General features: G+C 45.6%; 1 protein-coding gene across 1 annotated transcript in view; it reads left to right on the top strand.

Annotated features, from left to right (window-relative positions):
• Window positions 1-6,430, top strand: part of LOC121878443 (multifunctional procollagen lysine hydroxylase and glycosyltransferase LH3-like) — a 21,610-nt gene extending 15,180 nt beyond the window's left edge. The window contains exons 9-16 of the mRNA XM_042384673.1: window positions 1,908-2,009; window positions 2,252-2,371; window positions 3,669-3,750; window positions 3,972-4,151; window positions 4,511-4,612; window positions 5,008-5,112; window positions 5,683-5,838; window positions 6,030-6,430. Coding sequence (XP_042240607.1) covers window positions 1,908-2,009; window positions 2,252-2,371; window positions 3,669-3,750; window positions 3,972-4,151; window positions 4,511-4,612; window positions 5,008-5,112; window positions 5,683-5,838; window positions 6,030-6,245 — 1,063 coding nt within the window. The 3' untranslated portion in view covers window positions 6,246-6,430. The remainder of the gene's footprint in view (window positions 1-1,907; window positions 2,010-2,251; window positions 2,372-3,668; window positions 3,751-3,971; window positions 4,152-4,510; window positions 4,613-5,007; window positions 5,113-5,682; window positions 5,839-6,029) is intronic.
• The last annotated feature ends 6,473 nt before the right edge of the window (window positions 6,431-12,903 follow it).

Here is a 12,903-nt window from a genome sequence, read left to right as displayed (position 1 = left end):
GAAGGAAGGAAGGAGGGTGGGAGGGAAGGAAGGAGGAAGGGAGGGAGGGAGGGAAAGATGGCGTGACTGTGTCTCACCAACACCTCTCCTTCATCCTCCTCAAGATACAACTAATGATTCACAATCTCATTTAGCATTTACTTTCATGGTGGTCACCTGTACACACACACACACACACAGACACACACACACACGCTGGTCCTCTATACCCTCACCTCTGTCTCCTAACCTAACCTAACCTCACCCTACACACCTGTATACACACCTCCACCTGTATACACCCACAGAGTAATTACCGAAGAGTTCTCACCTTCCAATTACCTATAAGCTCCTGTTTTCCTTTGCCCTCCCGCCACTGTGCTGGGCAGAGGATGTAGTGTGTTGATACGTTACGGTATAGGAGTATGACCCCTTTTAGATTCCTGAGGTGTATTGGCTTTCAGGGAAGGTGGAGGTGTGGGGAGAGGGGGAGGTGTGGGTGTGGGGAGAAGGGGAAGTGGGGGTCTAAAAAGGGTGGAGGGGTAAGGTATTCCTCCCCACCTTCCCTCTGTACGTATATTGGTGATGAATTCCAGGAAAGTAGAGCTTTGTGGACCAGGTCTTATCCAATACTTGTTGATGTAAGGTGTGTGTGGAGAGGTAGTGGTGCGTGGGCGGGGGTGAACGAGGTGAGGGAGTCGGAGATGAGTGGGTGGGTGGAGAGAGGAGTGGAGGTGAGGGTAGGGCAGGGACACGTAGGAGAAGAATGAGGAGGAAGAAGAGGGAAGTGTAGAACGTGAAGCCTGAAGCTGTCACCTACCATTAATACGCACACCCCCCCCACACCCACAATGATGTAAATTTGACTCAAGACCAAACACATTGAATATATCTTTAAAGGCTCACAAGTTTTTGTCACTGGCACCAAATTTACACACTTGAGTTTATACAATACTAAGGTCAGTGTGAAGATGAGGTGGAGGCACTTTGCAGGAGTTACCCCTTTGAGGTATCATTTTATTTTACATTTTCTATGTATTTATTCATTTTGCTTATCTGTGAGTCTTCCTCCACACTCTCCCTCCCTCTCTCCACACTCTCCCTCCGTCTCTCCACACTCTCCCTCCCTCTCTCCATACTCTCCTCCCTCCTTTCCTCTCTCCACACTCTCCCTCATTCTTCTCAGAGATGGTGAAAGGGGCACTCCTCTAGATCTATCCTTAATGAATTTCTCTTTGACGTCTTATTTTGTACGTGAGAGAACATGAACTATACAAGATGGACCATCCGCTCGAGCTTAAGGCGTTTACGAGTCAGCCCAGGGTGTCAGCTAGTTCCGTGGGCCTGACATCACTTAACACAACAGGTTGAAGGAGTCAGTCCAGGCGTCAGCTAGTTCCGTGGGCCTGACATCACTAAGAAGGAACAAATAGATCTCCCTGCAGTTTAGTATAGTCTGCCCCGTAATGTCCTCCATTTTCTACCAACACACCCCATGAGACGCCTTAATTAACACCTACTGATTAAAACACAAAGAAAAACAAAAGAAAGTGGAAATTAAAACCGCGGTAATTAAGACTTTGATTAAAACTACGAAAGAAACTTGAAAACAAACTCTTGATTGACTGGAGAATGCCAAAACTTTTCGACCAATCAGAATCTAGAAGGTATAAAGACTTCTGACCAATTACAATGCAATATAAGTGACGATATATATAGCACACTTTAAAATACTTAGAACATTTTACAGTTATTTATTTATTGAACGAAACTCTGTGATATTTGCTATAGATAATGGTTAGCTTAGGTTAGGTTAGGATAGGTTACCGTTATGGTGGTTAATTAATAATCATATAAAATAATCCCAGGTGTCTAATCTTCAGGTGATCCCAAATAACACATCATTATAGCCAGGTGTTCACCCTCAGGGACAGGTGTGACGCTGTGAGGTGTGCCTTCCTGGTGATGATGGAGCCTCAGGTAGTGTTAGAGGACCCTACCACCATCTCCTCCCTCATCGCCTCCGACGTGTGAGTTACGACGTCAATAGTATCATGACGTCAATAGTATCATGACGTCAGTGGGTATTATGACGTTAGTAATATTGTGACGTTGGTGGTATGCGAGTTATGACGTCAGTAGTATTATGAGTTACGAAGTCAGTAGTATGTAATAATTAATAGAAAATAAATAATAGTAATAGTAATAATTAACTCTTGATGAACGAGAAACAACTACAGCTTGAACACAGCACCTTCTCCGCCTTCTACAGGTCAGTGGTGGGTCCCCTCCTGAAGCGTAGGATGACTGGTGAAGGAGGCGAGGTCAACTTTGTCCTGAGTGATGACTCCGGCGAACAGTGGGACAAAATCATACGCCGACGGATCTTCAAGTAGGTAGTGTAGTGTAGTGTAGTGTAGTGTAGTGTAGTGTAGTGTAGTGTAGTGTTGGTTCACAAATGACTGAGAGACTACTGCTGAGGTAATGACTGAGAGACTACTGCTGAGGTAATGACTGAGAGACTACTGCTGAGGTAATGACTGAGAGACTACTGCTGAGGTAATGACTGAGAGACTACTGCTGAGGTAATGACTGAGAGACTACTGCTGAGGTAATGACTGAGAGACTACTGCTGAGGTAATGACTGAGACTACTGCTGAGGTAATGACTGAGAGACTACTGCTGAGGTAATGACTGAGAGACTACTGCTGAGGTAATGACTGAGAGACTACTGCTGAGGTAATGACTGAGAGATCACTGCTGAGGTAATGACTGAGAGACTACTGCTGAGGTAATGACTGAGAGACTACTGCTGAGGTAATGACTGAGAGACTACTGCTGAGGTAATGACTGAGAGACTACTGCTGAGGTAATGACTGAGAGACTACTGCTGAGGTAATGACTGAGAGACTACTGCTGAGGTAATGACTGAGAGACTACTGCTGAGGTAATGACTGAGAGACTACTGCTGAGGTAATGACTGAGAGACTACTGCTGAGGTAATGACTGAGAGACTACTGCTGAGGTAATGACTGAGAGACTACTGCTGAGGTAATGACTGAGAGACTACTGCTGAGGGTGTGAGAGATCGACGTCCCGTTTTTTCCTGTTATTCTCACTGGCCGCCGGGACACCTGCTTACTCCTGCAGATTGTGGGTCATTACACCTTCCTGGCGGGTCTCCAACACACCTACGAGTTTTCCCATTGTCAACAAGAACACCTGATCGTGTCCTCGCCTCGGTGATAGTGTAAGCAAGAGTTAGTGTAGGAGAAGTGAACTCAGTCCTACACCCAGACCTAATCTAACACTACCCTACCCTACCCAACCCTACCCTACCCTAACCCTACTACCCTACCCTAACACTACCCTACCCTACCCTACCCTACCCTACCCTAATCTAACACTACCCTACCCTAACCTTTCTACCCTAATCTAACACTACCTTATCCAAAACTAACACTCTCCAACCCTACCCTACACTACCCTACCCTACCCTACCCTACCATACCCTAAGCTAACCGTACCTTAACCTACCCAACTCTACCCTTCCCTACCCTACCATACCCTACCACCACAGGTAACATTAGGGTGCTTAATCATCACGTGAAATAAGGTGAGGGGCCTTTTCTACAGGTAACCCGAGCCTCACTACCTGACGTGTTCTACCACTGTTGATCTTCCTGCAGGGGGACGCTAAGGGTGCAGGAGATACGAAGCTTCCAGGTGGTGAGGAAAGACGTGATGCTTGACTTCCTACTAGGGGAGAAGGTGAGAGAGAGAGAGAGAGAGAGAGAGAGAGAGAGAGAGAGAGGACAATAAGGAGGGGGAGGAGGAGGAAGAGAAGGAGTCGAAGAAGGAGAAGAAAAAGAAGAAGAAAAAGTGAAAGAGAGTGAATGAGAGGGAGAGAAAATGACGAAAATATATTGAAAAATCCCATCACATTTCAACCTAACCTAACCAAACTTTACCTGAGTCACAATATCACACAGGTGGACCACTACATCAACACCATAACACAACCCGGACTGTATCTTGACCGTTTGGGCTACGAGGAAGGAAAACTCCACCCGGATTTATGGGGCCTGACGCACAACTGGATCCTCTGGCAGCGACGATACCTCCATCCTGACCTGCTGAAGATTATTGGCAAAAAGATGGTGCCTGAGACGGTGAGGAGAGAGAGAGAGAGAGAGAGAGAGAGAGAGAGAGAGAGAGAGAGAGAGAGAGAGAGAGCATCAGGTTAATCAAGATGGCGTAAAAGGATAAGAACAGGAATGAGAGGGCGAGTGAGAGGGCGAGTGAGAAAAGAAAGGGAAAACAATGAGAAAAGGGAGAGGGGTGATTGAGAACGTCTTGGGAAGTGACCTCTTGAATGACCTTAAAGTGAAGATTGAGTATGTATGTATGTATGTATGTATTAATGTATGTATGTATTTAGTGTATGTATGTATGTATTTAGTGTATGTATGTATGTATTTAGTGTATGTATGTATGTATGTATGTCTCTCACCTGTTATTCCTCCCTCAGGTGGGCCCTCACCTGTATTACCTGCCCTTCTTCAGTGAACGCTTCTGTCAAGATATCATAGAAGAGGTGGAACACTTTGGTCAATGGCAAGACAAGGACAAAGTGAGTCGTGAGTCATTAGTGTATGTTTGTATGTATGACTAAATATACTTATTGTAATAACTTCCTTCATAGTTTAGTTCTTAGTTACTTTAATAATACGAAGGACCATTTAAACTTTTTGTGTCTCTTACCTGTGTCTCTCACCTGTGTCTCTCACCTGTGTCTCTCGCCTGTGTCTCTCGCCTGTGTCTCTCACCTGTGTCTCTCACCTGTGTCTCTCACCTGTGTCTCTCACCTGTGTCTCTCGCCTGTGTTTCTCACCTGTGTCTCGTACCTGTGTCTCTCATCTAGCTCTCTGTAACTAACTAACTGACTGAATCTAACTGGACTGACTGTGCCTTCACGCTTTGTTTCTAAGGAGTTCTCACCTGTATGACGTCACGGTTTGTTTACAGGACGACCGGGAGGAGGAGGCTCATCGCTACACCAGCACCAACATTAACCTGAGCCAGATCAACTACTTCACTCAGTACAACCTTCTTATAAACACGGTGAAGAAGGTGAGAGAGAGAGTCAGAGAGAGAGAGTCAAAGAGAGAGAGAGAGAGAGAGAGAGAGACAATCAGAGAGAGACAGACAGACAGAGATCTCAACCTAATTCCATCTGTTCAATCAAAGAGCGAAAGAGATCAAAGGAGAAGATAATAAAAGGAAAGAAAGAAGAAGATTAAACACAGGGAGAACAGGCAAGGATAATAACCCAGATGTAGTGAATGAATGATAAGGAGGGAGAAGGAGAGAAAGGAGGATTATCTTATTTATCAGTTGTTTCTTAGTTCCTCTTTCGTTGTCATGAGAAGCAAGAAAGAGGATTAAATTGTTTATTGATCTGTGTTTGGCTTTGTTCTTCTTCTTTTCTCTATCTCTTTTTCTCCTCTCTCTCTCTCTCTCTCTCTCTCTCTCTCTCTCTCTCTCTGTAACCAAACTAAATTTAATCAAACCTAATTTAACCTAAAACTAACTTAATCTAACCTCTAACACAAGTATTAACCCCTCTAACACCACTACTACTACCACCACAACAACAACTACTACCACTACTACCACCACAACAACAACTACCACCACCAGGAGCTGCTGGACACACTCTACAGCTACAGGTCGCTGGGTTACGGGAACCTGGTGTTTGTGTTGAAGTATGAGAGCACAACACACTATAACACCTTCAAGTATCACCTAGATGGCGCCACCTACACCTTCAACATCGCTCTCAATAACAACTTTACGGTGAGTTATGGTGGACTCTTTATGGTTGGTTGTGAGTGGTGGGTTATGAGTGGTGGGTTATGGTGGGTTCTCTACAACAGGCTCTATACAATAGGCTCTATACATCAAGCATCTAATAATTCAATATCCCCAATTCATTCTATCTACAAAATCTTCTATAAAACAAATGTTCCTATACGGACCACCTACAGGGAGGCGGACTACAGTACAGGATGGGTAACGTAAACTTCGGTGAGGAACGAGAGATATGGGTGAACCACAACAGGACGGGGTGGGCGTTGGTACAGCCAGACCGTCCTATGCACCTCCACCACGGGATGCCTCTCAAGTCGGGTCAACGCTACGCTCTCATCTCCATCGTGGATACTAGTGATGCTGGCTGTATGGGTGGGCCTAAGTGGACCTGATTGTTTTGTTGTGATGCAGGTAGGAATGGTGAGTGGACGATTGGATGGGTTGGTGAACGTTTGCCTGGGCTAGTAACTTTATATAAAGAAAAAAGTACATAATTTCTATCATTACGTTTACCAAATATATATAATTCCTTGTACGTATTAAATGTTTCATCTGAATAAAATAAACTTTGAATTTCTATTTGTTTTTCTTAATGAGTTTGTGGACGTACAGAGTTAGGTTAGGCGTTGGCGGCCAGTAAACCAAACTCTGTGGACTAAATTACCTCACCTGTGTTACCTGAGGTCAGCGGCTTAAATTGATTACCTTTTTTCTTACCTCAGGTTAATTACACGAGAGAGTGAGACAAGAGTTAGACCACAACTGAGCAACACGATACAACACGAGAAAAATCTTATATATAAACATAATTTTAGTTAATATATAATTCAAGACAATTAAATATAAGATTATTTATGATTATTGATGTAAGAGAAACAACAACTGTAGTTAGAACGGTAGACACGACGCCTTGGTTTAGATACAAGGTAAGGTAAGGTAAGGTAGACTTTAGACCAATTAGGGACCGAGAAAATACGACAACTCCACTACAACATCGACTAATTCACTTAAGCTTCCCAGACAACAGTAATATGGTAATAGAGCCTAAGAGGACTTTACTATTATAAGACAACATCACATAACTCCTCACTTCACATCTCTGCGTCACTGTGTACTCACCACAATGATGACCTGACACGGTAAGGCAGCAGCGGCGGTGGGTAAGAGTTCTGTTTAGATCACTGTGATACACTTGTACTCCCCCCTATAGACTACAGTACACACCGGGTATATATGACTATGGTAGGTCAAGGAATTATGGGCAATATCACAGTAGCAAGTTTTGATTGGCTACCATCCGTCCCAGCTGATAGTTTGTCTCCTGATTGGTGTAAACTCACTGTGACGATTAACCCACAACTAAACCACCTTCCTTGACCGTAATGGTTGTTGTACCAGCAGTTACGGCAGAGGTACGGCTGCCTTAAGGTCGAGTATAACACATAACAGAAATACGTGACGTAACAAACAACACAGATTAATGTTATCCAGATTTATTCCGATAACCGGGTTTAGAGAGACAGTACAGGGTGGCTCAAGACTTTCTATCTACGAGGTTGACGTCGGATACAGCCATTTTGTCTCGTGTTCATAGATGTTTGTGTATATACAAGTATTCAGGCCAAGGCAATCACCTGTGTCAGCTGTCAAAGCTTTAACCCAGATATTTGACCTATTTTTACACGAGGGATTTGTTTTATTAGATACACTGTACAAGTAAATATAGATCACATGAAGATTACCCACCAACTTATTTCACCTGATGATTAAACACTTTATCGCTACCTAGGGGGGTTAGGTTAGGTTAGGCCGCCAGCCAATTATTTGTATGACCCGCTCTCAGTACGGCGGACAATGACGAAGTGGGGTAGAAGAGAGAGAGAGAGAGAGAGAGAGAGAGATGGAAGAAAGTAGGGCTCTCACTTCTCCGCCTGTGTAAGGAACATGAAATCATCAAACTCCTCAAAGGTCCTTGGTGACTCCTTTAGGATCTTGACGGAGGACCTGAAGGACTCTGAGGTCCCTCATGGAGAGTAAACAAGGGGCGCAGGCTTGTGAGGTCCCCGGGGAGGTGCAGGGTGTTGGTGTGTGTTGTGGGGAGGTGCAGAGGGGCGGTGTGTGTTGTGGGAAAGTGCAGGGTGTTGGTGTGTGTTGTGGGGAGGTGCAGAGGGGCGGTGTGTGTTGTGGGGAGGTGCAGGGTGTGTGGTGTGTGTGTGTTGTGGGGAGGTGCAGGGTGTTGGTGTGTGTTGTGGGGAGGTGCAGGACGGTGATGTGTGTTGTGGGGAGTGAGGATGATGTGTGTGTGTTGTGGGAGGTGCAGGACGGTGATGTGTGTGTTGTGGGGAGGTGCAGGACGGTGATGTGTGTGGGAAGGTGCAGGATGGTGATGTGTGTTGTGGGGAGGTGCAGGACGGTGATGTGTGTGTGGGGAGGTGCAGGATGATGGTGTGTGTTGTAGGGAGTGCAGGCTGATGATGTGTGTGGGGTGCAGGATGATGGTGTGTGTGGGAGGGTACAGAGAGGCGTGTGTGTGTTGTGGGGAGGTGCAGGATAAGCCTTTTCTCGGGTCATCGTTGGCTTGGGAGCAGATACACGCACAGGGACCTCCTCTTCAGTGCCTTCTGCAGTAGTAGGTGAAGAGGAGAGACCTGACGGAGCAGCAGGTGACCCGAGGACGTAGACGGCAGCAGAAGAGGTAGGGACTTGGGTGTCTTCTCCAGCAGGCAGGGGGCGGGTGTTAGCTAAAGCAAGCAGAGGCGCGTTAGGAGTGGAGGCGTAGCTGGATCTGATGCGTAAAGCTGAAGCAGGAATGGGACGAAGAGCAGTAGCAGCAGGCGAGGTAGAAGCAGCAGGAGCGGCAACAGAAGCAGTGATTCGCCTGGCGTTAGAGTGAGCTTCTGAACCGTCAGCTGTAAAGGGACTTAGTTGTTTATTAAGGAATATTAAGGGTGACTGATAAGGTCTCTCTCTCTCTCTCTCTCTCTCTCTCTCTCTCTCTCTCCTGTGGTATTGTGGTAGAGTTACGTACCATCACCGTGTCCGTAACCGCCGGCAGTGTGTCCGTGTTGACTCTTGTAGTGATCGTCCTTGGAGTGGTGGCCCTTGTAGTGGTCGTCCTTGGCGTGGTGGCCCTTGGAGTGGTCATCCTTGGCGTGGTCGTCCTTGGCGTGGTGGTGACCCTCATCAGCGTGGAAAGAGCTGTGGTCGTCGCCGTTGGAGTCGTGGTAACTGTACTCGTAGAAGTCACCGAAAAACTCTTTGTTGTCGTAGTTCTCGTCTATGTGGTGATCGTTCTTGTATCCCTGGAGAGAGAGAGAGAGAGAGATCAGTCAACACAGGTAATCATAACAAACACCTCAGTCTACCTCATAAAACAAGTAATAATGGCCGGGTAATTCCCTACATAACAAACACACCTCATTATATAAGTATACTGCAGGTTATATTATACTCTATTATACTCTAGAGTTATACTGACTATATTACGAGACTTGATACATATATTGTCCGGTTCCTGTCATGCAATATTGTTCATTTAAACTGTCAATTAATTTAAACGGTTCATTTAATCTCTGTTTTTCAATTGTTCATATAGGTTAGATTAGTGCTGGTGTTAGGGTTAGGGTTAGGGTTAGGGTTAGGGTTAGGTTAGTGTTAGTGTTAGGGTTAGGGTTAGTGTTAGGTTAGTGTTAGGGTTAGGGTTAGGTTAGTGTTAGGTTAGTGTTAGTGTTAGTGTTAGTGTTAGGTTAGTGTTAGTGTTAGGGTTAGGGTTAGTGTTAGGGTTAGGGTTAGGTTAGTGTTAGTGTTAGGGTTAGGGTTAGTGTTAGGTTAGGATAGGTAAGGTTTGCGTTAAGTTAGATTAGTGTTAATTTAGGTCAATTTAGGTTCGGTTAAGGCTAAGTTAGGTTAAGTTAGGATAGCGTTATGGTGTTAGATCATCAGGTGAGAAACGCCTTGTGTTCACGCGATTCATTATATTAAGTAATCAATCGGCGATACATTTTTGTTTTCTGTATTGGACCAAATAACCAATATCCGATGTTATAGGAGCAAAAAATAATTAAAATCTAGCGTAGGTGAAGCACTGTTAATTAAACTGAAATGTCAGGCGCCGAATATATTTCTCCTGGATAGCGATTGGACAGACAGACAGACACACAGACAGACACACAGACAGACAAACACACAGACACACAGACAGACACACACACAGACAGACACACACACAGACAGACACACAGACAGACAGACAAACACACAGACAGACACACAGACCGAACCTGAACAGACAGACAGCTTTGAACGGGCTTACACGAACCAGAGACACACAGACAGACACACACACAGACAGACACACACACAGACAGACACACAGACAGACAGACAAACACACAGACAGACACACAGACAGACAGACACACAGACACACACACACACACACACACACACACACACACAGACAGACACACACACAGACAGACACACAGACAGACACAGACACACAGACAGACAGACAAACACACAGACAACACACACACACACAGACAAACACACAGACAGACACACAGACAGACACACACACACACACACACACACACAGACAGACACACAGACACACACACAGACAGACAGACACACAGACAGACAGACAAACACACAGACAGACACACAGACAGACACACACACAGACAGACACACAGACAGACACACAGACAGACAGACAAACACACAGACAAACACACAGACAGACACACACAGACAGACACACACACACACACAGACACACACACAGACACACACACACACACACACAGACACAACACACACACACACACACACACACACACACACACAGACAACACACAGACAGACACACACACACACACACAGACACACACACACAGACAGACACACAGACAGACACACACAGACAAACACACAGACAGACACACACACAGACAGACACACACACACACACACAGACAGACACACACAGACAGACACACACACACACAGACAGACACACACACACACACACACAGACAGACACACACACACACACACACAGACACACACACAGACAGACAAACACACAACACACACACACACAGACACACACACACACACACACACAGACACACACACACACACACACACACACACAGACACACAGACAGACACACACACACACACAGACAGACACACACACACACACACACACACACACACAGACAGACACACACACAGACAGACACACACACACACACACAGACAGACACACACACAGACACACACACAGACAGACAAACACACAGACAGACACACAGACAGACACACACACAGACAGACACACACACACACACCAGACAGACACACACACAGACAGACAAACACACAGACAAACACACAGACAGACACACAGACAGACAGACACACACACAGACAGACACACAGACAGACAGACACACACACAGACAGACTTAATAATTGAACGTAATAATGATAATAATAATAGTAATAATAAAGATAATAATAACTACCGAGACGTAGCCTAACAAGAACATAATGTCGACTACTCACATCGTTGCCATATTTGTTATAGTTGCCATAGTGGTCATGGTAGCCATCATGGTCCTTGTAGCCGTCTCTGTCATGGTAGCCTCCATAATTCTTACTCCCACCATAACCTGTCATGGTAGAGAGAAATGGTTATATTATATACGTGTGTGTGTGTGTGTGTGTGTGTGTGTGTGTACTGACTTCAATCACACACACCCAGTCAACCATACATCAATTCTCAGTGTTGAAAAATGTGTCCACTCGGTTCATCTCTATCTGTCTGTGTTGTTATCGTCTCACAGCGGGGGGTGAGATAGGTCCCCCTCACCCACCACCACTACCCCCCTCACCCCCACCACTACCCCCCTCACCCCTCACCACCTTCATCCTTCACGATGATAAAATGCAATCGAGAGCTGCAGGCAATGGGATGACCTACTGGAGGCAGCGGTGTGGGGTTCTTCATCAGCCACCATGGAAACCTGCTGACTATCTGCTGGCTGTAGGAGGAGGTCGTTCTCTACGGAGTCCTGGAGGCCAAGGAGGAGGTCAATACTGAGGTCGTCTGGCTTCTGCTGTTCCTTGGTTGAGGCTTTCACCGTCGACGTCGCCACCAGCAGCAGCATGAAGGGGAGGTGCTGACGGGGGCAAATGACAGGAGTTATAGAGGATCACATGAAGATTACCACCCCCTGCTTATTTCACGAAAGGCTTAAACAATATAACGGTGTGTGTGTGTATGTGTGTGTGTGTGTGTGTGTGTGTGTGTGTGTGTGTGTGTAACGAATGTATTTCACAGGGTCGCAGATTTCGGGAAAGTGTATCTGAGGGGATGACTATCAACCTCCGCTGCATCGAATTTGACTTCCAAGTTCCCACAGCGTGAGTCAGGGAGAGAGTGTGTCTCTATGGCTGAGTGACTTGACGATGCTGGTGTATAGAGGTGACGGTGTGTGTGACCGTCCCTCATAAGGCTCTTCAGTAGTGAGGTTCTCCCCCCACCTACAGTAGTCACGTCTGGTCCTCGAGATATGATGAGTAATATCAGTTGTTTTGACTGTCCAAAAGGTGTCCGCTAGACTAGTACTAACACACATTACTACACCTTCAATTGCCTAGTTTATAGTTAGACTAGCATAGGGTGAGTTAATAGAAGTTTATAAATGCCTCAATGAACGGGACTCTGTCTAGTGTTTATGTCTGGAACTAGTAGACGCCGCCCCACTCACAACCTCATGAAGCCACAAGTCCAGGGAAGTGTAAGAGCAAACTAAGAGTGAGAGTTGTGAACTGTTGTAATAACCTGTCAGAGTGTGTTGTGACGGTACCGAGTGTGAGTTCATATAAGACCACACTGGACCTACACGGATACATTCTGGTGCCAATACATGCATGTTCAGTAATTACCAACAGTGAAATGGTCGACCGGTAATTTGATACAGCCTAATGATGATGACGATAATAATGATGATGACTATAATAATGACTAAT

Source organism: Homarus americanus, unplaced genomic scaffold, assembly GCF_018991925.1.
Source record: "Homarus americanus isolate GMGI-L3 unplaced genomic scaffold, GMGI_Hamer_2.0 scaffold41027, whole genome shotgun sequence".
NCBI classification, from domain to species: Eukaryota; Metazoa; Arthropoda; class Malacostraca; order Decapoda; family Nephropidae; genus Homarus; species Homarus americanus.
The sequence above is the reverse complement of the archived record's forward strand: the minus strand, read 5'-3'. Positions and strand labels throughout refer to the sequence as shown.